Raw genomic sequence first — 25,798 nt, 5'->3', positions numbered from 1 at the left:
TAATTTTAGGAAATTTTATTGCTTTCTTTGCTCAGGTAAACAGGTATTACATGACCATTTTGCAATGTGTGTATTTTAAGACGAGAGGTTCTTGTGTGGCTGGCTCTCTGGTTGGAGCCCTCTGGTCACAGGCTAGAAGAGGCAAGAGGCAGGAGAGACCTATCGCATGGACATCATCACTACTGCACGGTAACCCCAAGCTGGGAATTACTGAGAACGCTTTGGTTCTACATGCAGAAACTGGGACAATGAATTGAGAAAGGTTGCTTCGGTTCTGTATTTCTCATAGTCTCAGGATCTAAAGAGTCAACATAAAGAGTCATCTCCAAGACTTTTCAGTGAAAAGAAAGTGAAATTTTTGCCACCTGGTGTCAACCTTGTAGCTAGCAGTGGTTTTGGGTTAAGAAGCTAAGGGTAAGCTGTCACAGAGTGCACAAAGACACAGAATCAAGCCAAGTGTTTAAGGAGATTTCTATTTTTGGTACTGTTTACAACTACCAGAGACTAGCAATTAATCTCTATATATTTACAAAACCAGAAATTTGTAGAAATCATGATAAATATTATACTGTGTGATAGACAACTTAGCAATCACTATGTAGGGGAAACATAACTATATATAGCCCTGTTCTAAATTGCTCTGGAAATTAGAATAGCTATAAAAATTCTAATGTTTTAACTGTTGACATTCTTTCATTTGAACCCTTTCCTTATCAACTTGTAGACTCCATCCCAAGCTCCATCCTCCCACACACATCCAGGGCCTTCGTCAACCTTTTTGTGTGTCTGCCTGTACATATAGGAAATTCTCTGGGCTCAGTGAAGGAGTTATTAAGGAGGCTTGAGGTCTTTCGAAATGTAGACTATGTACTACTGGCAAAGAGATTTTTATTATTTTGACCAAAGTTCCTTTAGGCTGAGAGGAAGGCAGCCGAGAAATTGACTCTCTATGACCTGTGGTATAGTGTCAAAAGGAGACGGAACAATAATCAGGAGGTCCACCCCTAAGGATAGAAGTCAGAATCTTTGGATTTTACTTTATCTTCTTGGAAAGGGCCAAGTCTATACGCTAGGGCCACCATTGTATACTTCTCATATATGTTATTCTTCTATTCCTATTGTCTTCCCCATTGTAATTGCTCATGGTATCATTGAAAAAAAAAAAGAAAACTCAGAAGTTCAGAGCACGATTTTAAGGAAAGGAATTACATAAGATAAAATATGTAATGGCTGGCAATCAGAAGAAAGAAATAATCATCTGGGGTGTATTGCAGAAGAAAAAAAACTGCAAGTGCCATTTGGAAGGAAAATGTAGCCTGGAAGTAGTGCATATATAACCCAAATAAAAGTTAAGGCCCTCACGGACCAGTTAACATGTAGTTTCACTCAAAGAAATGCAGAAACATGTAAGAATTACAAATAATTAAGAGCGATTCATATCTCTACCAGACTTTGAAAGAACTTCAAAAAGAACTGTAGTTGGTAAATCACAGCAATCGTTTCCCCTGGCTCTTCAGTTCACTTACAGGTAGCAACTACCCTGATCCTTTCCCTTCACTCTTCATTTTTATTTCCTTAGAAGAATTTCTGTCTCCAGAAATTCCTTTCTGATTTTCTTCTTCTTATGACTTTCTCTTCTTTCTACAAACAGCTCTTATACCCATTAGCAGTGTTAATAATTAAAACCAGCTTTATTTCTCATACTTCTTTAGCCCTTCCTACCCATCATGTCAATTCTGGATAGCGTGAGACCAGGAACTAAGCCAGACTTAGAATCTCTCTTCAGGAAGAGAGAGAGAAGGAGAATGGCCCAAGACAGAATTCACAATAGTGAATAAAGAGGCAAAAATCTTAAATATCTATGTTCAGTCGAATGTTTTTTCTTTTATCTTTGCCACACACAGAAAGTCCCAAATACCCTAAGGATGCTGTTCATGACTGCTGCATATGACCCACTACCACTTACTACCTTTTCTACTCTTCCTTTTGAATTTCACAATGCCTATCCCTACTCTACCCAAGCACCACTGTCAGACCTTAGGATTCAGCTAGACAATGCAGGACCGGGAAGGAAAAGACAAGATTTAAAGTTAGACTCATCACTAGTTAGAAGTCAGGGGAGCTGATACACCTACAAGAGCAGTCAGGCTGCCCTAAGAGGTAAATAAAACCAAGGTAGATCCCAGTCTAGGCAGGGAGTGGGCAAGGGGTTTGGGTGGTGTTTGTGTAGAATCTAAGGGGAAACATTAGGGAGTCAGGGGTGGGGAATACTTAGAGAAGACTGTTGAAAGGGTAGGTCAGAAGATTTATCAGAAGGTTCATAAGCATAGCCAATACACTTGATCTCTCAGTATTGCTGGGGCTCTGATCTCAGAAAAGTGTCTGCAGAGAGCAAGGTTGGAACATTAGAAATCATCAAGTTCTGAGGGATTTCCCATTTAGTCAGGTAACAAGGTGGTAGGTGTGAGGAAAGGTGTAACTTCCGGCTCTGAGATTCTCTCAGCCTGTAGTCTCAAATATGAAACTGAGAAGCTTGTGCCTAATCCAGTGGGCAGCTAAGAGTAGGGCTGTTGAGCAGGATCATGATCATAGTTCTACTCTATAGAAGTTCACCTGGAAGCCAGAGGAGATCTATGGGGATAAGGATTGGTGAAAGGAAGGGAAACTTACTAGAAGATGACAACAGTCCATTTCAGAGGTAATGAGTCTGAAATAGGGTGATGGGGTTGGAGATGCAACTTGGTAATCATTCGAAAGAAGGAGAGCCAAAGGTGACTGCAGGATTTTACATGTGTTTGCAGGATCATGACACGTGATCAGAAATATGGAAGAAATATGGAAGCCAGAATAGCTTTATTAGTGGGGAAATGATGAAACTGGGTGCGAGTGCTTTGAGTCAAAAGTACCAGTGGGCTACCTAGGTATAACTGTCCAATTGGAAGTTAGGAAGATGGTCTGGAACTCTGGAGAAGGACTTGGACAAAATACGAAACCCTCTGGATTGTTGGATTTATTTTTAACACCAGATATCTGTCTCTGCATTTCCCACCTACAGATCCAAGTTGGACAGAAGGCAGCAAATGCATTGAAAGAAAAGCATGGAACCAATTATAGAGTTGGATCGAGTGCAGATATTTTATGTAAGTAGCTTTTTTTTTTTGCCTCTTCAATAGTATCTAAGGCACAAAAGAAGCCAGTGGACTTTGGGGAGTGGGATGGGCAGGAGAAGGACGGAAGAGCTCCAGAGGTCAACAGGAAGTTATACGAATCAAAATGACTGAGGATAAAAAGGAGTCTGTACACATCTAGCACTATGCTCTCTAGGGATAAGGTGTGAGCTAAAAGAAAAAAATTAACGCACTGGCTCACACCAGAACTCGCTCTGGCTTCGGTTAAAAAGAGCTGGCAAGGGAGGAGGTACAGGAGTTAACAGGAAGGACGTTTTCCAGTGACCCTTGGTCAGTCGATTCAGTTCTCAGGGGGCCTATCAGGCTGAGAAAGCAGAGCAGGTGGGGCTCAGAGAAAGGATCCAACACACAAAAGAATTTAGTTAAAAGGACAGTGCACTGCTTTCCCCCATCCTCAGCCACCACATGCTCCACCCACCCGAGGACCACCTGGATAGTACTGGCATAATATTTTCCCTGTTGCTCATTTTGCTTCAGTCCCTTTACATCTCAGTTAACTTGCGTGTAATACTAGGTCACCTAGTTTTTGATACCGCTGAGAAACTTTAACTAATCCTCTGCTATGTGCCAGACATGATGCTACGTACTCTGGGGAATGGGCAAGAGGAAACAGAAAAGTTAAACGAGAGCTAACTCCTACCCTACAGGGGCTTCATATCAACGAGAGGGAGACGACGACTATCCATGAATCCTTAATATGAAAAAGTTTACTCATTTTGCTGCTTTGAACCTTCCTTCTCTGCCATGGAGATGTGTGCTTTCATAGTATAACTTCTACCTCCGCCTTCATGCTTTTGTTTGCAGATGCCACATCAGGGTCTTCAAGAGACTGGGCTCGGGACATTGGGATCCCCTTCTCATACACGTTTGAGCTGAGGGACAATGGTACATATGGATTTGTTCTGCCAGAAAATCAGATTCAGGCCACCTGCGAGGAGAGCATGGAGGCTGTGCTCTCAGTCCTGGATGACGTATATGAGAAATACTGGGATCTGGACAGTGCTGGAAAGGCAGCCTCTTCCGCTGTGGTGCTGGGCCTGCTAGTCTCCTTCCTGTCTAGTCTCTGAGTACATCCTACCCAGACCAGCTCAGCCCCAGTGACGAGAATGTAGTTGCAGGGAAGGTGTTTGGCAGGAGTTAAGGAGGAATCAGATAATTTAACCAAAGATACTTTCCATTTCAATAAAAATGAATCATGTTTGCATTTTAATGTGTATTTTGCTGGTAATTAACTTTTACTACTTTAAAAGAGTATAATATTAGTTGTTGCCGTAATAATGGTACAACCAAACCAAAGTTCAGTGGCTCAAAAATCTATAGGTTAGCTAGGAAGTTCTGCTGATCTTGGCCATGCTCACTTATGCATCTGTGGTCAGTTTCAGGGCAGCAACCCCGGGGCCTAGAGATGTTTTTTTTTTTTTTTCTCATCTAAATATTTTCAGAAATTTGCTTGTGGTTTTGAACCAGGTTCATACTTAATTTTGTATTATCAAATTACTAGCAGCACTCAGAAGATGTTACATAATCTCTCTATATAGCTGTGACTGGTTTTATTTATTTAATATTTTATTTATTTAAAAACATTTTTGAGAATCTGCTAGGTACATTTTGTTAAGCTCTGGGGTTACAGTGGTTAATAAGGTAGACATGGTCCCTGTCCTCTGGGAATTTCCATTTCGGCGGGTGAGACTGAGGATGGTAGCCATAAATAATTGGAACGGACACACTGTTGCATACAAGGCAAATCTCAGCTCAGGGGAGCCGTAATAATTAAGAACACAAATAAATAAACTGAGTATTGCAGCTTGTGACAGATACTATGAGAGAAATAAAGAATAAGTAGAAGGTAAGCAAGAGTGAGATTGCACATATATGGGAGTACAGGCATTTGATTGTACTATCTTGTCTATTAAATGGTAAGTGCTTGTAAGGTAGTGTCTATGACTGTCATTTCTTATGTATCTCTACATGACACCTTGAAATGGTGCTAAGCACTTGTCAGGCTTTGAACAGATGTTGTAGCTGTAACCAGCTGACAGAGCATCCTTGGGTGTTCAGCCACCCATTGCCAAATTTCCTTGTTGGTCACAGTCACAATACACTTTTTGGTTGTAATCCTTTTATTGCCTGTCTTTGCCCTCTTTCTTTCTTTCTGTTTTGCCAGTGAGTGGCTAATAAGGGTCAGAAAGAAAAATGTCAAGGGCAATAGGGCTTAATGAATCAGAGAGCAGCTGTTTACATGAAAATGCCAACTCCACAATTGTGGCATTGTCAGGAGAAAATGGTAGGGTCTCCTCAGTAGTCAGCCCAGGAGGGAAGAAACCTAGTGTGACCACCAATGCCATGTTCAAGATGAAAGAGAAGGAGCTGTGCCTTGGGACACAGGGTATCAGCTTTAATCTAGCCTATGTTTTAGTTTCTAGGGCTGTCTTTTAACAATTTGAACCTCTAAGTACTATAGAAACTATGACCTAGAAAGCTTAATTTATGTCTAAAGATTGAGTCTATGGACAAATAAAATTAGAAAGGAGCAGATGGAAATGCAAGCTATTAGCTCGCCTGAAACCTCCTACATGGATTCTCCCAAGAGTCTAGGACACAATCAGCTTTCCTCAGGGGCTTCCCATGGCTTTGAGAGCATGGGGAGATTTGAGGGCCAAGACATGTATTTTACTTTTTCTGGAAGTTTTTTACTTCTTATGAGAGGATCCTAAGAGCAATGATGGAAAGGTGACAAACAACCATATAGGTCTTTCTTTAAAAAGCAAAAACAAAAAACCCCAAAAGTTTTATTTATTAGAGAGAGAAAGAGAGAGAGTGCATGCACGCAAGGGGGGGAGGGTCAGAGAGAGGGGGACAAAGGACCCCAAGTGGGCTCTGAGTTGACAGTTAAGGCACTGAAAGCATCAAGCATGATGTGGGGCTTGAACTCACCAACTTCAAAATCATGACCTGAGCCAAAGTCAGATGTTCACCCTACTGAGCCACCCAGGCACCCCACAGATAGATCTTTCTTAACGAAGCTTTTAACTTCCTCATCTTAAATGGCAATAGGTTGGGAAAACTTCACAACTGATGTAATTAATGCAATCTTGAGACTATTTTGTACTGTGATGTTGTTGGGTCTGGGATTTGATATTACCCTACTTTAAAGCTAAGAAGTTAGCTTGTTACCATTTCACGCATGTCGAAAGACATGAGACTCCTGAATCAGAGACAAAGGACGACATTACTCATAGCACAATAAGCAGCTTGAGCATCAACATACTTACATTGGTTCCTCTTGTTCTTGAGTTTCAAAAGAGCCCAGATGACACCTTCTATTGTAGTGAGTGATGCTATAGGAGAGAAACTCTGAGCTTGAGGACTTTACTGCTTTTATAGCAAGCAGTAAGCGAGCCTGCTCTTTATCCCAGAAAGAGACACTTCCTTATTACTCACAGTTGCTTGCTTGCTGCAAACACAAGTCTGAGAAATGGGCCAGGTGAAAAGTGGTCAGAGCCTTGCATCCTTGACATAGCCAGCAAGGTGTGTAGGAGCAAGAGAAGCCCATAGATGACTGTCTCCCAACAGGTATTATATTAGGTTGAATCGTGGGAAATTGCTGTTTTCATAGGTCAAAAAGTCCACATATTGTTGATTTTATGTGGTCCAACATAATCTCTCCGTGCTAATAAAGGTGTCTCCATGGTGCCTTTTCTTTAATTTTTAAGAAAGTTTGAATGTACTACATTTTCTGTTACTATTTCTTTCCTTCCACCAAACTCTGTTGGTGTTTTTTTTTTTTTCCATAACTGTTCCTACAAAGGACCTAAATCTTCTTGACTTATAGGTAAATTTAGAGTTTAAAATGATGCAAAATGATAAATTCAGATGGTGGCCAAGCCTCCAGCTCCTATTTTTTTCTACATCAGTGTCAAAATGAGTTATATTTTTGTTTTCGCTATGTTTGACCAAGCTCCCGTTTCCCTTTCTTTTCTTACGCAGTTTAAGCATCTTTTGATATGCTGCTGAAAATGTATCCTTCGTATCACCCCAGTGTTATTCTTACCTCATGCCTGTATTTTAATCTGGCATAAATGTATCATGACACTAAGAGAAGACCACTGCCTAAATATAGGAAATTACAATACTAATTATAAAGAAGTTAAAACATTAAAATGAATAATTATACATTTCTGTTTCACTATGAAGTGATTGAAATACCTGATGTATATTACCTTGTGCAATACTCCTAAGATTCCTGAGTTAGGTACTTTTATTTATTTGATGAAGAAATCGAGACAAAGAGAAGTAGCATGACTGTGGTCACACTGTTCTCAGTGAGTGTTGATTGATCAAATAATTATTGAGAATTCCATATTCGTAGGAACTTTCTGGCTCCAGGATATCAGGAGCACAATCTCATGGCCACCACCAGGACTTCATGCATATCCATTCAGGTCCCTTCTCCTATATCTCTCTCTGCCCGGGAGGTATTTTTTTTTGCCTCCGACAGCTCATACGTGTGTGTGACGCTTCTTCTGATGACCACCCTTTGGCTACTGCACATAGGTTTCCTGAAGCCACAGAGAACGAAACATGTATGGGATTTGTACCTACCACCAGAAACCCCCAGCAGCTGCCTGGATGGGAACTGTTAAATTCCTGAGTATAAAGTTCTGTCCCCCTGCAGTGGGTTGGGGGAAAAACTCCAAAGTGTAACTCATGTTGCAGAGATTTTGTGGGATGAGGTTGAAGTTACCCTCCAAAGAACTTTCTCTGAAGTTACAACAGTGCATGGCTTCGTCCCCTGTCCTGTCCTGCTCTCCCACTCCCTTACCAGCTTCTCTTGGGAGCACTTCCTGAGTAAACCATTTGTACGTGAACCCTCAGTGGGAGGTCTACATCTAGGGAACCTAGCATAAGACACCCCCCGCCCCGGGGAATTATTATCCAAACACAATATATTCTTAATTTCCTAAAATGACCTTTATTAAAAGTAGTACTAGGATTTAATAATCAGAATATTCCTGGGGATTATCAATGTTGCATGAACAGAAATATTCTTAATTTGAAGATGTTAGCATTCTAGAATGTGAGGAATCTTGTTTCAGATAAGGCTTTTATTTCAGGAAAGCAAATGCATTTCCAGCTTTGTCTTCATTGAAAGCAAAGTAAAAAAAAGATTAGCCTTTATGGACTTGTAAATTTTGAAGTATTTGGCGTTATGATAAAACTTTATGAGAAAATAATGGCCACTTACAACAGTTTTCCACTCTGCTGTAATCAAGACTGCATAGTCTTTTCTTAGCTACCCCGAAAAAGGAATTTTATTTCTTTCTAAGGAGTCATTCATTTAAAATAATAATAATAAAAAGTAAAGCTCCAAAGAGTTTATATGGTGAGTGTATTAACTCCTTTTCAAGCTGCACGTGCCTTTCTCATGGAGCCCTTATTAGGTTTTTTTTCCTAAGAATTTGTTCTTTAAAGAAAAAAAAAGAAAAGAATTGAGAAAGTCAGCTTGAAAATAATTGTGCAAATAAAGGCAAACAGCCTTTTCTTTTTATACAGATGATGCAAAAGCAACCACAGAAACACAGAGGAGGCAAAGGGATATGTATTCATAGGTATGAACTCCCTAAAAACCCAGTTAACTAGATAGAGGATTCAGAGAAAGTGAGGTAGAGAGTCAAGGTGGAATCAGGGGTTGAAGATCCTGAATGTCAAACGGTTCAGATAGTACCCCTCTAGGCTGCTGGGAAAACCAATGCTTCCACACAGGGGCATAAATTAACATGTGCTGTGTCAAAATAAGTCTGAGAGGATGAATTAGGAGACAGTTGGAGTGGAGAAGTCTGAGGCAAACAGTTCAGAAAATATACCATGCACATATAAACTAAATAAGACTCAAGTGAGTTGGTGGCTGTAAAAATGGAAACAAGGGACAGAAATCAGAGGTGCTATTCAGAAAGATTCAATGTGGGGTCTATTCAAACACGGAAATGTGAAAAAGGAGCATTGCAATCATTGTGAGTGGATGATTAGAATAATTGTGGAACTATAAGATCATGAGAACTTGTCTGAAGTCAAATTTGTTTCCTCCATTCCTACCTAGAAAGGTACAATAGGCCAATGCTGAAAATGGACTTACAAGTTTATGGAAGCCAAAAGGGAAGCAGTGTTGAAAAATGAGGAAACCTCTGAGTTTCAGACAGGAAGTAGGAAATACGAAATTATCATGGTGATGTGTCAGCTGAAACTTAGGTTTATTTTCCAACTTTAAATCAGGTCTCTAGACACAGGCAATCTTCATTTCAATCTCATGTTTCAAAATTTCCTTCAATACAGAAACTTGGTAAAAGCTTTTTTAAAAAGTTAAAAAAAACCGTAATATCCACCAGCTTCTTCCTGCACATACGCTAATGTACCCTATGACATTTATTTTATAATTAGGTTTGCAAGTCTATCACTTTAAAGGTTGACTATTTTCTCTAACGCAGTTGCTTCAAAGATTTGTTTTGCAGAATTCTTATTTCAAATAAAAATGTACCTTAAAGCATGATGTATCCGTCAGACAAAAACAGAATTGCTCTGTTGATCTAGGGAGAAGGATAGTAGTGGGTGTGCAGACACCCCTCAGCCCCCTCCCCCAATTTCCCCAAAGTCCCGAAACGCCTCCTGTTTTCACTCTAGGCCCTTACTACCCCAAGTGCGGTCCAAAAGATCTTTGGCAGTGGGTAAAATGTTCATGTGTAACAGGCTCTCCAGTGATGCTGACGTTACTGGTACTTTACTACACATTGAGAAGCCAGAGGCTAGGGCAGCAGTTCTCCAACATTAGCATGTATCAGAATCATCTGGAAGGCTTGTTAAACATGGACTGAGGGCCCTATCTCAGGTTCTGACTCTGCAAGCGGGGCCTGAGAATTTGCATTTTTGAAAGATTCCCTGGTGATGTTGATACTGCTGCTCCAGGGAACACCCTTTGGGAAACACTTAATTAGAGCCGTGGGCTGATAATCAGGATAAAACTGCCACTAGATAAGCAGAGAGTACCTTGATTTATTTTTTGAGTGACAGGAAGTAAAATGTGAAAGACAAGTCTCTTCCCTCAAAGATCTTTGAATCTAGTTCAGAATACAGAAAAGTAAACACTCACTTAAGGAACTGAAATAGAGACCATATACATGGAACTAGCTAAGAATAAAAGAGCCATTAACTCAGCCTCTGTGTGGGTTGGGTGAGGGCCAGGGAAGATTTCACCTGATTATCTTTTTTTTTTTTTTTAACTTTATTTATTTATTTATTTATTTATTTATTTATTTATTTATTTATTTATTTTGAGAGAGAGAGAGAGAGAGAATGTGTGTGCATGAGTGAGGGAAAGGCAGAGACAGAGGGAGGCAGAGAATCCCTAGCAGTCTCCACCTTATCAATGTGGAGCCAGACCCGGGGCTCGATCCCCCAAACCTGCGAGATCATGACCTGAGCTCAAATCAAGAGTCAGACACTTAACTGACTGAGTCACCAAGGTGCCCCTCACCTGGTTGCCGTAAATCTCGAGCAGAACTTGGAAATGGTCAGTTTGTTTAAATGACCTGTAGTCCATGCAAGACACATTCTTTAATTTGAGATTCTGATAACAGCTATGGATTTTCCATTCAATTATGCTTTTGTAATTAAAAATATTCTCAAAGTCTTTTATGAGGCAGAATGGGGTTGGATGGGATGGGGTGGAGGAGTAGGACGGGGCGCCCGGAAGCTCGCAGGGAGCAGTGGCCGTGGGGATAAGCCTGAACAAACCCTTTCCCAAGCAGGGACGAAGAGGCTGGAATTAACTCTCAGTCAAGAAACATCTGGTTGTTTCTGGATCTTTGCCTCAAGCTTCTGATGTCAGCTGCTGGCCCTGATAACAGAAGGAAATTCCCAGGACCCTGCATCTAAAGGAATGAAGTTCTTAAGCCCTAGGACTAAGGGTGTGCCTTCTTCCAAGGGTCCACAGGTGTCCTAGCCATTTTTTTTTTTTTTAACACAAGGGACTGGAGCCTCAAACAATCTGGCTTTAAACTTTAAAAAGGGAATCTATTGGTTTGTGCAACAGAAATGTCTAGACTGGGGAGTTCATGAACAGAAGGATCTGGGAATTCCAAATATGTTTTCAGGGTTGGTGATTTTTCATATTTTAATTTTGCATCAGCTTTTTTTCTGTTGGTTTTACTGAAGCAGACTCTTCCCATTTGGGGGTAAGAGGCCCCTAACAGCTCTGGGAGTGTATCCTAGCCTCTCTGCCACTAGGAAAAGTGCTTTTTTTCCCCAATAGTTCCAGTAAGACCCAAGAATGGGCTTCCTTGGGTCAAGAAATGGGAATATACTGATGTCTAGGCCTGGGCCACATGTCTACTCATAAATCAGCTCTCCCAAAACATGTAGACAGAGACAAGGAGTGAAGTCAGGCACTTGTAGAGGAAGAAGAATGGGTAGACACTGATCAGTCAAAAATCAAAGCTGACCATGCTACCAGGGAGAGGGCAGGGCTTTGTACCATCTCAGAATTTGTCCCAATAGATTCAGAATATTATATTCCCAAGAAGCAAGTCAAACTATTTCTTGAACTATGTGCTGGGCATACATTCAAAACTAGGTTCAAGGATCTACTAATAAAGTATATTTCAATATGAATAAAAAAAAAAAAACTAGGTTCAAGTTCCCCCAAACCAAAGCCAAAGTCCATTCTAATCATAACATGTCTCTAGGCCTCCAAACAAGTTCTACAGGTAACTGCCTTCATGGACTAGTCCCAGGTTTTGTGTATAGGAGAAAATACAGGACAGTTTTAATGGCAAAAATTCTGAAGCCTTGTCACCCAGGTGAAAAGTTGAGCTCAGTTACTTCATGGCTGTATATCTGGGGGAAGTTACTAAAACCTATGTTTCAACTGCCTTATTGATAAGACGGGAATAGTAAGACAATCTACCTTAAACAGTTGTTGAGAAGATTCAGTAAGATAATATTTGTAAAACACTTGGAAAGGTGCTGATTTTCCACAACAGTCACTTGTCCACCCTAGGCCACTTCACTAGTCATAGAGTAAGTGCTCACTAAACATAAAGTGTTGAGACTAACTATGATTTCTACTACCCCAATTCCCAGCTCTCATGGGAAATTCCAAGGTACAGGAAGAGAACTCTGACCATAAAGTAACAATAAAAAGGAAAGCATTTTGGGGTATATTGAAGTGTTAACTGTCCTCCCCCCTGATGACCTGCTTTGCCTAGGATATGTCTGATGTGATTTTCAAGACGAAATATTCCCAATATTCTCTCTTTTGTCTCCTGGTTTGCCAGCGTTCTGTTATTCTGGACTCAGTAAGATGTCTCAGTGGCATCGCTGAAGAGGATTTTGCCCTTCAAGGACACCTGGCATGGAAGGATGGGGTGGAGGGATGGGGTGAAGAAGGGAGGCAAAGTATTAAGTGAATGGCCCCAGAATGCACCACAGGGGTCCCCCACATCTTGGCTGCCTGCTGGGCCTCAGCATCAGCTCTGAGACTCACACCTCACTGATGTCACCAGGAAGGAGGAGCTTGTCTTCCTTCTCTGTAAATCCCTCTTCCTCTTATTGCCTTTTCCTTGGCTGACCCCAGAGCTGTTTCTGGTCCTCTGTGGGCTCTCTTCCCTGTTCCTTCTAGAAGACAAGTTTCTGTATCACAGCAATGAGGCATATACATGTCCAGCAAAGAGCAGGTTATCAGTAGTTTCTTAAATATCTTTTTGGATTAGGGGAATAGGAGATGGAAAGTAGAATTGTTGTCTGATGTAATCCAAACAGATCACCTCCAAAAAAAAAAAAAAAAAAAAAAAGAGAGGAAATCCAGTGAGAAGGTACTAGATGGCTGAGGGGTCTGTCAGCTCTCTTTGTAATGACCTTTTCTCCAGCCTTCACTGGCTTCTTGCTGGAGGGTGACATTTCGATGACTGGCTGTGAGAAGGGTTGATCTCCCATGAGATTATCTGTGGTTGACACCAGCAATCTACCTCCAAATTGAGGTTACAAAGTTACAGAAACTAGGCCCTCTTAGTTTCCTGGGAGGCAGAGGTTTCTTATGTGTCATTCATCTACTCTTTATGCAGGCCTTTATTTTAGTCCAATAAAGTCTCATTAGTCATCATAGGTCATTTTAAGCCATTGTCCCATTCTTTTCTATTGGTCTTCATCTGGTTCATTGATGTTGGCTTGCTTTTCTGCTGCTCCTCTTGAGGTCAGAGCCTGATGTTTCTGGCCCTGCACCCTTTCCAGGAGAGTACAGTGTCCCTGACTTATCTAAAGTTAAGCATGCCACTACAATGGGGCACATATCCCAAATCACTACTTAAAAGCGACTTTGAATCTCAAAACATTTGATCCGTGCCATTATAGACAGAAGACAAAATGAGATGTTCTCCTCATTTATTATGAAATAGTGATGTAAAATAGGAGTATTCTGTAAATAGTGAACACTGGGTAATTGATTTATTGTTACAAATTCTTTCTCTGTCTCATCTCTTATTCTTCCACTATTGCTTCTTACTAATAGCTTTTCTCTCCTACTCTCATTTGTTTGTTTATAGTAATCCATTCCATCTATAAAGGGACAAATTGCATTTTTAAAATAACAGTTGTGGCCTTTTGTTAAGTCCCTGTGATGTAACATAGTAGTTAGAACTTGGGTTTAAAGTCTTGTTCAAATTCTAACCCTGCACCTTAGTTAGCTTGGGTTCCACTTCTTCATGTTTCCCTATGTCTACTTTTGCCATGGTTTCATCTTGGGCAGAGTGTACTTCCCCATTCTCTGAGTTTGGGTTCATACATGTGACTCGCTTTGGTTAATTTTATGTTAAGAGAAATTAGCCCCACACTAGTCCTGAGCCTACGGCTTCCTAGCCTCATGTGTTTCCACTTTGTGACTTTCATCTCTACCAGCACCGCAGGAGGACTATGCCCCAGCTGGTCCACTGACTTTCACCCAAGAGGAGGAAAGACACAGGGAGCAGAACCATCCCAGCTGAACCCTGCTTAGCGCAGCCCACACCCCAAAGCCCCAGGACATCAGTAGCTGCTTACTGCCGCATGCTACTGGTAACATGTAGCTGTTTGTTACACAGCATTATTGTGACAACAGCTAACTGAATCTCCTCTCAGTTTCCTAACTTGAAAAGAAGGGATCACAATTGTAGCTTTTTATAGGGCTGTTGGGGAGAATAAACGAGACAATACATGTGATGTGCTAAACACACTGCCTGACACACAGGAACCAATTAGTGCTTTCTTGTGCCGGGAGTTTATGTTCCTTCTCTCCAACTACGTGTGCTTCAGTTTTCCCATCTGCTAAGTGGAAAGAAATGGGGCTTAAGTAGGAGAAATTTCAAAAAGTTAAAAGTACCATATAATGTGAAACTCCACCATTTCCATCACCTTCAGATGGAGAGACAAGAGTGAGCTTCCAGTAACCTGCTGAAGTGGTCCAGGAAGAAGCCAACACAGAGGGTAGAAACTTCTTCGAAGGCTCAAATTAGAATGAACTCATGTGACCATATAGCCTCTGCCAACAGATTAGGAAGGGAAGACAAAAGGCTCCCTGCTATGAACTGATGACAAAGATGAAAACACAGATCCAAAGACACGAGTCTTTGGTTAGAAGCCCAAACCTTGGGATAAACCCTGTATGTCAATGTTTTATCACTATTTTAATGTAGGCTTTACACTCCATCTCATCCTTTATGTCATGAGATTTGCTCCTTTTTTTTCATATGCTAGAGTCCCCTGAAAGGGTTGTGGGGTTACTATCATGACCTTGTCAGAAGAGGTGGCGTCTCATCTTCCTGTCACGTGGAAGCCTGTGTTCTCAAATTACATGCATTAGGGTTGCTCTCTAGGGGTTAAAACAAAGGATGAGTCCAACCAGGTGAATAGTCGAGCACTTGCTTCCACTTCGTGTTCCTGGAGGCAGTCTAAAGCAAGGTGTTATCAGGCATGTGTGTCTGCAAATCCAGGATCCTCCAAGGATGAGCATTCAACCCTACTTTCAATATGAGGCCAGGGAATGGAAAGGAAGTCCTGTGGCCCTTCTTTTCCCCCAGGAGACCCAAACCTTAAAACCAGGCTTGCAGAAGAACTCTAGCTGCATTTTAATCGGCTTTGATGAGGATGGTGATGAACTTGATTAAATCATATGCAGAACATGATGCATTTTTCCTGCAGAAAGGATACACACATTTTCAGATTTTTCAAAGGGTCTTCCAAAAGATAAGAACTACTCATTCAGAGGGTGGCTAGTTAAATTTAAGCAATTCAGCTAATTAACTGAAATCAATTAATTTAGCTAATGAGAATATTTTGTATTTGTCTTTATGCAGATAATCATTTATTTCAAAAGAAAGCTGTTAGCAGAGAAATCCGTTACCCTATTCTTATTCATGATGAAAAGTCTGATATCTTCCCAAATGCATTTTGTTCTAACCCAAATCTGACAACTAACCAGCTCTAATCACTAGAGCTGTGTCTAAGGAAACCCACCGCACCTCTACACCCTGTTGCGTGGTCTTCATATGCTGTGAGCGTAAATGGAAACTTAGAGGTGCTTTTCTGAGTCTTTGGTGCTTTCTGAAAATATCTCATTAGTTATCCCAATATGTCTATAAGGTAGAATCTCAATAAACAATTGCCACAGAGCCAATGGCTGAAGAACTCAGGGCTTTCTCCTCTCTGACTCTTGGCCTGGGCAGGTGACTTCTTCGCAGAGTCCTCAGTACCGTCCTTAATAGTGTCAATAAGGTTGCTGCTTTGTCTCAGGATCCTGAGGGCAGGATTGTACCCGTGCCAGGCACTCATTTACAGGAAGCAGCGTCTGTTACCAGCATCGGGAGCAGAAGGCAGGCGCAGTAATCACAGTCTCGGCACCAGTGGCCTCCCCAACCTAGTTACTTGTTTTTAATTAAGATGACAATACAACACCTTTTCATTTCCTTCAGGAATTGGTGTGTTCCCATTTGAAGGGGTAGAAGAAGGCCCTGTGCACCCAGATCTTTGGTGCTAAAGACAGCGGGCCATGACCAAGGCCTGTTTTCCGATTCCTGGCGTTAGAGGAGCAATGACAGCAGGCCTCATGTAAAGAAAGTTTTCCAGGAGATGGCAGTGCGCTCTAAGGCTGGCTCCTGGCTCCTGCCTTCTGCATCAACCAAAGAACATTGTAATTGAGACATAGCATTATAATGCATTCCAGACCACACAGCTGCTGGAGTGTCACCTCAAAATGCTTCTTACCAGTCTCAAAGTCACTGTAAACAGGGTAGAGAGATGGAAGTGAGACGGAGGGGAGGGGGAAGGGGGAGGGGGCTCTTGGAGACACCAGACAGCAACAATTGGCATGGCTGTCAGCGGTGCTTCAATACCTCCAGGCCAGGCGCAACCCTGATACATATTTACAGCTCTTCCTGGGTTCACCTCTGAAGACCAGTAAAAGGAAACTGAAGGACACGTATTGTCTGCATTTTAATTTCCAGGTTTACAAGAAATATTTCATTATTCTAATTCAGAGGGAAGTAAAACATCTTTCCTTTTTAAATGAAAGGTCTCCTTGTTCAGGGTGAAGAGCATAGCCAATCAGTCTCTCCCCCGAGAGGCAGAGCTGTTCTCAAGGCTGGCGCCACGTTCCACATGGCTAGGGGAACGCCGATGTGGGGGCGATGGGGATGAGTGGGGAGAACGGAGAAGAGCGGCCATGGACGGAATCACCGCGTGTGATGCACACGGAAGAAATGTGTCCATGCCGACTGCATTACTGGTGAGGCAGACTGATGCTGTCATCCCTGAGCCCTGACAACGACATCTCAGGACAGACCTCAGGGTGGAGGATGGCGTAGAGGATAGGCAAATATCTCTCTCCTGAAAGAGGCTGTTGGCTGAGGTGCTGGTTTACACAGGCGCATTTATAGGAATGAAGGAGCCCTATAAGGTCAGGGTCAGGAGGACTGCAGTGACTCTTCAGTAATGTCATAATTTACGAGCTGTGTTCATAGCTTGGGACCTGAATCTCTATTTCCAGGGCTCTTATTTGTATTTTTTGTGGTTGTTTACAGCTCCTTGGACTTGGCCAGAGACCTCCATATGGATGAGCAGTAAGGTCAGCCAGGTGGATTGCTTGGGAAATCTGTAGGAAATCTGTAGGAAAATGATATTTAAAGAAGTGGCAGCCAGACTTTTACATGTCTTTGAACTCTTCCACGGTCTGTATGTAATTTCCTTTCCATATTTTGTAGAGAACTAGTGGTTTTCTGTCTTCCTTAACCCTCTTCCAGTGGAACTCTGTTCTATATTCTCCACAAATCCTTTCTTCCATTGAGACTCTTTCTTTATCCACCCTCTTACCTAATTCTAATCCTCATTCAGAGTGTTTAAAGTGTAGACAATAAATGCTCGGAAGTAGTGTTTCCATGCTTTGCTGACAGCACTTGTTATAGGCCTGCCTTTGCTACAGCCAAGTGATACTTTAAAAGTTAGAAAACGAAGCAAACAAACAAATGGAAATTCACAGATAAAATTCAGGTTTGAGTGCTGGGATGGTGTTCATTCAAGAGGCCAGCCTTTCCTCAGCAGCCAAGCTGTTTTCTGGGCAAGTAGGACGAAGTATCCATTTTACACAGAGTAAGAAAAAATTCCGAGTTCAGAACTGGGCTGTTCAGCATGAGTGTTTGCCATTCAAAGGACGTGATCAATAATCAAGCGAGGGAGGCAGAGGGAGGCCGAGGGGACTACAAAATGGGCAGGCATTCAGCATAGAGACTTAGCAGAGAACAGGAGTCTGAAGACCCCGCTAGACAGCGCAGGACAGAATGGATGTTCAGACTACCATAAAAGAATACTTCACAAGAGAAATGCAGCGGAGACCATGAAGGTGATGAAAATGATCAGGAAAATCTATGCACAATTACAGTGAGGCAGGCAGGTCCTCCAACTAAAATAAGTGAATATTGGGAAGATCACAGAGGAGACGCGTTACCTCTCTGCAGCCCCTATGATAACTGGTAGTCCAGACAGAGCACAAGAGTCCTAAAACAGAGGCCGGCCCTGAAGAGACACCGATTACCAATCCTGCTGACAAGAATGTGTGGTCTATGCTAAACTCATCCTTTTTTCATTCATCTGAGTTGGTTACTTCTGTTTACTTCTTACAGGGTTTATGACTCCTCACAATTAAATTATTTTCCAGAAGTTGCTTTATGTTTGAGTCTCAGTCAAAAGAATCAAGCTTTCGCCTGATGCTCAGATATCTAAATCCATGTCGTTCCTATTGGCCATCTGGCAGGATTGTTATATCATTAGCCATATTTAAACTCGTAAATATCAGCCAGGAAGATTGAGGAGGTAGTGCCAGGATCACAAATTATTCACCAAAATGGTGTCTCCGTTGTACAGAAATGGTGTAAACCTAAAAAGTGCTTCATTCAAAGTCAGCAAGTGCATGGGACAATGATATTTCTCCTCCATTACAGAGCAAAGTATAGGGTGAGGTTCACAAAGGAAACTCAGATCACACAGCTCCAGAATGTGCAAGCCTGCAGCTTTTGAATGTTTGGACATTAGAAAGAACTACATTTCACAAGCAAGCGCAGGAAGATTGGTGGGAAAGATATTGAGACATTTTTTATGCAAGCATATTACCGACCGAGGTTTCTTTGTGGTTCCCCGTTGGTGGTAATGTTTGTATTGAGTCAGCTGCCTGATCTACAACAAGCGTTTTCTTCTGTTATTGTTTTTTAAACTTAAACACATAGGACTAGGAACAACATCGAAAATCATCTGGTACAAATTCTAATATTTTAGCAGTGGAACTCTGTGTAAAAAACAAACAAGCAAAAAATAAAAAGCAATCTTAATGAAACTTTATCCACTTAGGATTATTTGGTTGTAGAGCTAACTTAAGCATAAGGGAATTTACTGGAAATATATTTGTGTTTTCATATGACTGAAGGAAGGATGGAAGCGTAAGACTGGGAATATACAAGGTAGCAGGAACTAAAGTGGTCTTGAATGAATTTTGACCTTTTCTTTTACCATTGTAGTCAAAGGGTCTATTGGTCAAAATCTGAGGAGAATCTGATTACGCTTTGATCACATGCTTGACTGTACCTGGATGATGAGAGCTGTAAGAAAAAGGAGCCAGTAGTCTCTGGCTGGTGGATAGGACATCTTAAGGTTGCATTCAATATGGAAAAAGTAATTCTTCAAATGAAAATTGAGATGTTGGTTGAAAGAAGGAATGGATGTTGAGAAGCAAAATCCATCAAATCCATCAAACACATAAATACACACACACACACACACACACACACACACACACACACACACCCCAAATGAAACAGATGAAAATAGTTGTGGAGAAAAGGAGGGGAACCCAGAACCTCATCCCAAACCTCTTTGGTGTCTGAGGCATTCCGTGGCACAGAAGGAAAATGACCCAGCTAGGTTCATCTTTTGGCAATTTGGTATGGTGAGCCAATTTATGGTCCCCCCAATTTTCAGAGAATGAATTTCACACAATATCTTTACAATTTCCTCTTGGAATTCTCAATTTTCATGATTACGTAATATGAACTCTAACTACTTGTTGTTGTCAAACTCCTTTTGTGGAACTCATTAATTCAATCCCAAGTCTATGTCTTTCCATCACTGGCCCCATGATATGATTATACTTCGTCACCTCTTTTGAAGTTACCTGTGACCAGGAGTTGGCCAAAGATATGTCGCTGGAAAGGATGTGTGTCACTTCTAGGCAGAAGCTTCAAGAGCCCGTGTACAACTTGTTGTGCTTTTTGCCTGCTGCTGCTGCTGGCTAATGCAAGCATGGGCCTTCAGCCTGGGTCCCTGACTGTCGTGGGGAGAGTTCCCCACCTCATCTCTGCTGGAGGTTTTGGGATAAGCCACTGAGGTTTTGGAATTGTGTATTATTGCAGCCTATTCTTACTGATAGATCGATTTTCTTTTATTCTGACCTCACTGAGGTAGAATATCTGGTCTCTTCTCCCAAAAAAGGTCGTACTTAGAATCATGATATGCTTTCTTTGGTAAAGACTTCAGGGGTCATGGACTTTACTGGGCAGAAACTGAGGTCCTGTACATTTGCAAAATTACTGTGCTAATCCTTAATAGTTGTCTAATCTAACCACCCTCTCAGGCAGGAATCTACTCTGCAACATCTCTACTTTGGAATTAAACAGACCTGGGTTCTGCCCCTTAGAAGCAATACAATCTTCAACAAGTCACTTAACCCTCTAGACCTCAGGTTCTTCATTTCTAAAACGGAGTCATAGATTTTCTGCCTTGCAGGATTATTGTGAAGATTTGAGATAGTGTATACAAAACACTTACCATGGAGCCTGGCATGTAGGGGGTATTCAATAAATGGCAGTTAGTATTATCACTGTTAACCTTCAGTCTTTTCCTGGACACTTGCAGGGACTATGTAGACTTGGAAATAAAGCCCATTCCCCTCATATGGGATATCCTTAATTGTTAGCAAGCTCCTTTTTATTCTGCATAAATCTGCCTCTGCCTCTCTCTATTTGACACTTCATGTACTTTTTTTTATGCTCTTGAGCAGCTGAGACCAGCTTTATTTCTTTTTCTGCATGACAACCTATTGAGTATCTGAATACAGTTATCTTGGTACGTCTACAGGTCTTCTCTCCTCTGGTCAAATCATTCTTGGTTCCTTTTTTCATAAGATTGTATTTCCAGATAACCCATCTAACCTGGGAACTGGGTTTTAAAATCTCTCTGACTGGGGTGCCCAGGCAGCTCAGTTGAGTAAGCATCTCACTCTTGGTTTGGCTCAGGTCATGATCTCAGTTTTTGAGTTCAAGCCCCAAAGCGGGTTCTGTGCTGATAGTGCTGAGTTTGCTTGGGATTTTCTTCTCTTCTCTTCTCTTCTCTTCTCTTCTCTTCTCTTCTCTTCTCTTCTCTTCTCTTCTCTTCTCTTTCTCCTCTCCTCTCCTCTCCTCTCCTCTCCTCTCCTCTCCTCTCCTCTCCTCTCCTCTCCTCTTCTCTCTCTTTCTCAAAATAAATAAGTAAACTTAAAAAAAGTCTCTCTGTTTGTAGTGTCAATGACTAGTAAGCGGTCGTCTTTGCTAAATAACTTTGCTCCCCGTCTACGACTGATTGGTCTGGGATTTCCTTGATATAAGTCAGCCAAACTTCCGTCTCTTGGAACCAAACATTGAAACAATGGAGTCCAGTCCAATCTCCTGCATATAAGAGAACTATTCACAGCTCTGATATGACTCTGTCCCCGCCTCCACCTCCATGTCCCGGGGAGTAGAGAAGAAAGCAATGAAGCCAGTATAGAGTGAGAGAGAGCAGGAAAGAAGCAACAGCTGAGGCTGCCCATTCTGTGAACAACCTTTTACTGAGGCTTCCCTGCAGCCCTTAGGTCCTCTGTGGCACCCAGTCCTTTCTAATACCCCCTGCCTTTTACATTTAAGTCACTTTGGGAGTGGGGGCTCCTGTTCCTTGGAAAACAGTAAAGTCCTAATTCGTTTGCATACCTTCTAATTCTTGTAATGCATTAGCTCTTGGAACCTATCTTGAACGAAGGCTCCTGGCTCTCATTTGTTAGTTTGTATTTTGATTTTTCCTCCTCTATACCAAGTGGCCTCTGTTTTAAGTCAGGTTCTCTAGAACCAGAGTCTGAGGTAGAAATTCAGGTAGTGTATTTATGCAGAGGCTCCTCTTCAGGAAGAAGTTGTAAGGGAATCAAAGGAAGGAGAAAGAGCTGAGCAAGAATAATAGAGTCTAACTTCACCCTGAAGCACAGGGCATTCAGGAGATAAAACACACCACAGATGGGTGTCAGCTTGAGGAAAGAGGGTGGGGCTTTGTATCTCATCAGTCGGTGATTGGCTGGGGGTCAGGGAGGAAGGTAGGGTTAACAACCATCAGCCAATCACAGTTGATTCCCAAAGAATTGGGCAACTTTAAGTTGTTAGCGGCCCACATTCTTAGCTGCTGGGGAAAGGTGCCTGTAACCTGATGAAAGGGATATAGGTGGGGCACCAGTTGTGTCTAGGACAGTCTTCTTGGATTCTAATGATTAAATCCAGCTTCCTGTTCGTGCTTGCTGTTTTGAGGACATTTCCTATTAGACCTCTCAGGACACAAAGTTCCCTCACCTGATGAATAATGGCTGTCCTTTTCTGCCTTTTGTTATACTGATTCTTTAATTATTCTGCAAAATAGGCGGAAATTAGCATCAGAGTAGTAACTGTAACTGAAAGGGACCCAGCTAGGAAAAGGTTTGGACAGTGGTACTTGTCATGGCTCTGAACATTGTAGTAGGTACCTGTGATTTTGCTGCCTGTAACCATTTCCCCCCTTTCATAATGATAGCATCCCAGATTTCCTGCGGTGAAAAGCCCCACTTTCAATGGGAATGACCTTATTCTGTTCCAGAGATGAGCTCTGACAAACTTAAGCCAATCTGCAGAGCCAACTCATCCTTTCCCAAGCACAAAAATTGCCTTAGCAGTGAGCACATGACCTAGTTTGGGCCAATAAAATGCAAGGAGACTTTTTCTTGGAGTTCTGGGTGAAAATGCTTCTTTTGTCTTATTAAAGTCTGGCAAAGATGTAGTCTTGTCTTCTGACTGACATGGGAAAAGGATGTGATGTTCGAAGCTGTGAAAACATTTCTGGAATTTGAGCCTGGGACCAACCTGAAGAAAAGATCTGACATGAAAAGTGGACAAAAGGCTTTCAAGTCAACAGAGCCCTGATGATATGGTGAACCTCTGCGTCTGAAGCCATATACCCCTAAATCCATCAGTATGTGAACCAACAAATTCCATTAGTTGCTGATGCCAGTTTCAAGCAGATTTTTGTTTTTTGAAACATAAATGATCCTAAGTGATAGACTGCAGAGGGTGGGAGGAGAGATGGATCATAGTTGGGAATGTCACCACCTACTCGTTTTTGGCAAATGTTCACGTGTAAACCCTTCCCTTAAGCCCCCTCATTTGTTCAGATTTAAAAGCAGGAACCATTGATTCAGTATCTCTGACAACCTCTCATAAAGCATCTTAACCTGGAAGCCAAGTGCCTGGCTGTCCACTGCAGGCATCCAATTTTAGGATTTGGTTTCTGACATGCTAAACCATTAACATAACATCAGCTTCATTTGGAGGACCTCCAAGTGCTAGCAGAATTTTATAGAAACATCCCCAGAAATGAGAAAAAAATGACCTCTCTCATGGAAGTCTCTTCTAAAGTTTATTAATAAAACATGTGACTAGAACTGTGCATTAATGAACTGCTGAAACTACTTTGGAAATAGTAGGAATGCTCAAGATAGCTCAGGGGGTATATGCATCATTTCTCACTGGGGCCCACACTGTCCTAGAACTAGGTCCAGATGTGGGGTGGGTGCAAGAGTCCACTCTGGGCCATCCAAGGTACACCAGGAGTCCTGATCTGGTCCATTTCTCTTCATTGCTCTTTCTCTCCAGAATCTTCCTAGAGCGCTTTAACATGAGGGCTATTGTCTGCAGGTTATAGTACCCCCTGGATGATTTTTAAAAAAAATAATCCCAGTTATTATCATGGTTAGATATCTCTTTGTTTCTTTTCTCCATCTATGGTGCCTAATGCTATCTTTGACCAGATGGAGAATGCAATTAAAATAAATATAATGTAATATAAAAATAAAACAGAACATATTGCTTTTGCAGGGCAATCTGGGCCCAAGATTTTCTGCAGTGGAAATTACTGGCTAAATAAACCTATCTCCTCATTGACACAAAGCTGAGGAGAGAGATTGGTTACAACAACAAAAAAGGAAAGAAATGTGATTATTTCCTAAATCGAGGCAAAAGAAGTTTTGCCCAAATGCAAAATTATTGAAGTAGAAAGTTTCTTTATTATTTTTTTTCTTTCCTTTTTACATAAATACCATCAGCAAATTCAATAGCATTACAGTTCAGGTGCCACAGAGGATGAAAAGCTGAATAAGGAGAGGCATCTCCCTAAAGAAGCTTTCAGTTGAGTTGGGGAGAATATAGGTACATGAAAGGGGAAATAGAATGACATGGCAGGTGAACTTGAACACGGGAGGGGGGGGTAGAATAAATGAGATGGGGGGTAGATTGCTATAGCTGTGTCCTGACAGAGGCCCTCCTCCCTTGGATCACCTCATGAGAAACTCATCCTTCCCAACAACACACTTCCAGTACAAGGAGGCTGAATAACCTTCACCAGTTAATCATCATAGACACTGCCTCCATAAAGAGATTTTTAGTACAAGTAACAAACTAACTCAAGTATGTGAAAATGAGAATTTGTTAGAAAAATGCATGTTTGTCTCAGAGAACTCAACAACCTTGGGATTCAGGAGAAAAGGAAATAGGGACTGGACAATCTGTAGCACCAAGGGGCTGTTTCCAACCTTCCTATGACTGTGGTGTCATTTGCCTCCACTTTTCTCTCAGCACCCACTTAATTTTTTTCCTCTCTTCCCATCAGCTCCTTTTGCACGTGGTGAACATCATACTGTTTATCTCTAATCCAATCAGCTATGGTCAGTGAAAGACATGTCAGTCAATACAAATATAGCTACAAAAGGCCACCCATTTGGATGGACAGATAGTTCTTAGGAAAGTGAAATGGAGAGTGGGAAGACACAAATCTGGTGATAGTTTATTATATTAATTCCTGGCAGTTTACTAAGTACTTTCACATGTGGTCAGTTCTGTGTTTATAAGCCCATAAAAGAAATCTTTATGTTAGCTTGAGTTTATGACTTATCATTGACATATGTACTTCAACCTCCTAGAACTCTCTTTGCCTTTTCCAATACCTGAGAACAGGAATGTCATCTGGATGTATCAGATTTATCGCCTTTGAAGAGGGACCCATCCATGGTCTTTATTCAGCTAGTCTCCCTTTTAAACCCATGCACAAATTGCCAACAAAGACATGAAAAGCTGCTTATCATCACTTATCATTAGGGAAATGCACATCAAAACTATAATGAGATATCCCCTCAAACCTGTCAGAGTGCTAAAATAAAAAACATAAGAAACCAGGTGTTGGTGAGGATGTGGACAAAAAAGAACATTTGTGAACTGTCAGTAGGGTTGCAATCTGGTGCAGCCACTGTGGAAAATAGTATACAGGGTCCTCAAAAAGTTCAAAATAGAACTACCCTATGATATAGCAAGTGTACTACTGGGTCTTTACCCAAAGAATACAAAACACTAATTCAAAGGGACACATACAGCTGTATGTTTATGGCAGCACTATTTACAATAGCCAAGATCTGAAAGCAGCCCAAATGTCCATCAACTGATTGATGAGTGGATAAAGAAGAAGTGATACACACACACACACACACACACACACACACACCCATAATGGAATATTACTGAGCCATAAAAATGAAATATTGTCATTTGTAATGAATGGATGGAGCTAGAGAGTATAATGCTAAGAGAAACAAGTCAGTAAAAGACAAATACAGTATGATTTCACTCCTATGTGAAATTTAAGAAACAAAGCAAACAAGCAAAGGGAATAAATGGGGGGGGGGGGTAGATTGAAACCAA

At 41.5% G+C, this 25,798-nt stretch overlaps 1 protein-coding gene across 1 annotated transcript in view; it reads left to right on the top strand.

Moving 5' to 3' along the window:
• The window catches only part of CPO (carboxypeptidase O), a 40,021-nt gene extending 35,662 nt beyond the window's left edge, over positions 1 to 4,359 (top strand). Inside the window, exons 8-9 of the mRNA XM_039217485.1 lie at positions 3,056 to 3,140; positions 3,993 to 4,359. Of these exons, the coding sequence (XP_039073416.1) occupies positions 3,056 to 3,140; positions 3,993 to 4,255 (348 nt within the window). The 3' untranslated portion in view covers positions 4,256 to 4,359. The remainder of the gene's footprint in view (positions 1 to 3,055; positions 3,141 to 3,992) is intronic.
• Positions 4,360 to 25,798: the final 21,439 nt, after the last annotated feature.

Source organism: Hyaena hyaena, unplaced genomic scaffold (genome assembly GCF_003009895.1).
Source record: "Hyaena hyaena isolate Hyena2069 unplaced genomic scaffold, ASM300989v1 scaffold_698, whole genome shotgun sequence".
In the NCBI taxonomy this organism is placed as follows: Eukaryota; Metazoa; Chordata; class Mammalia; order Carnivora; family Hyaenidae; genus Hyaena; species Hyaena hyaena.
Note: the sequence above shows the minus strand (reverse complement) of the source record. Positions and strands in the feature narration are given on the sequence as shown.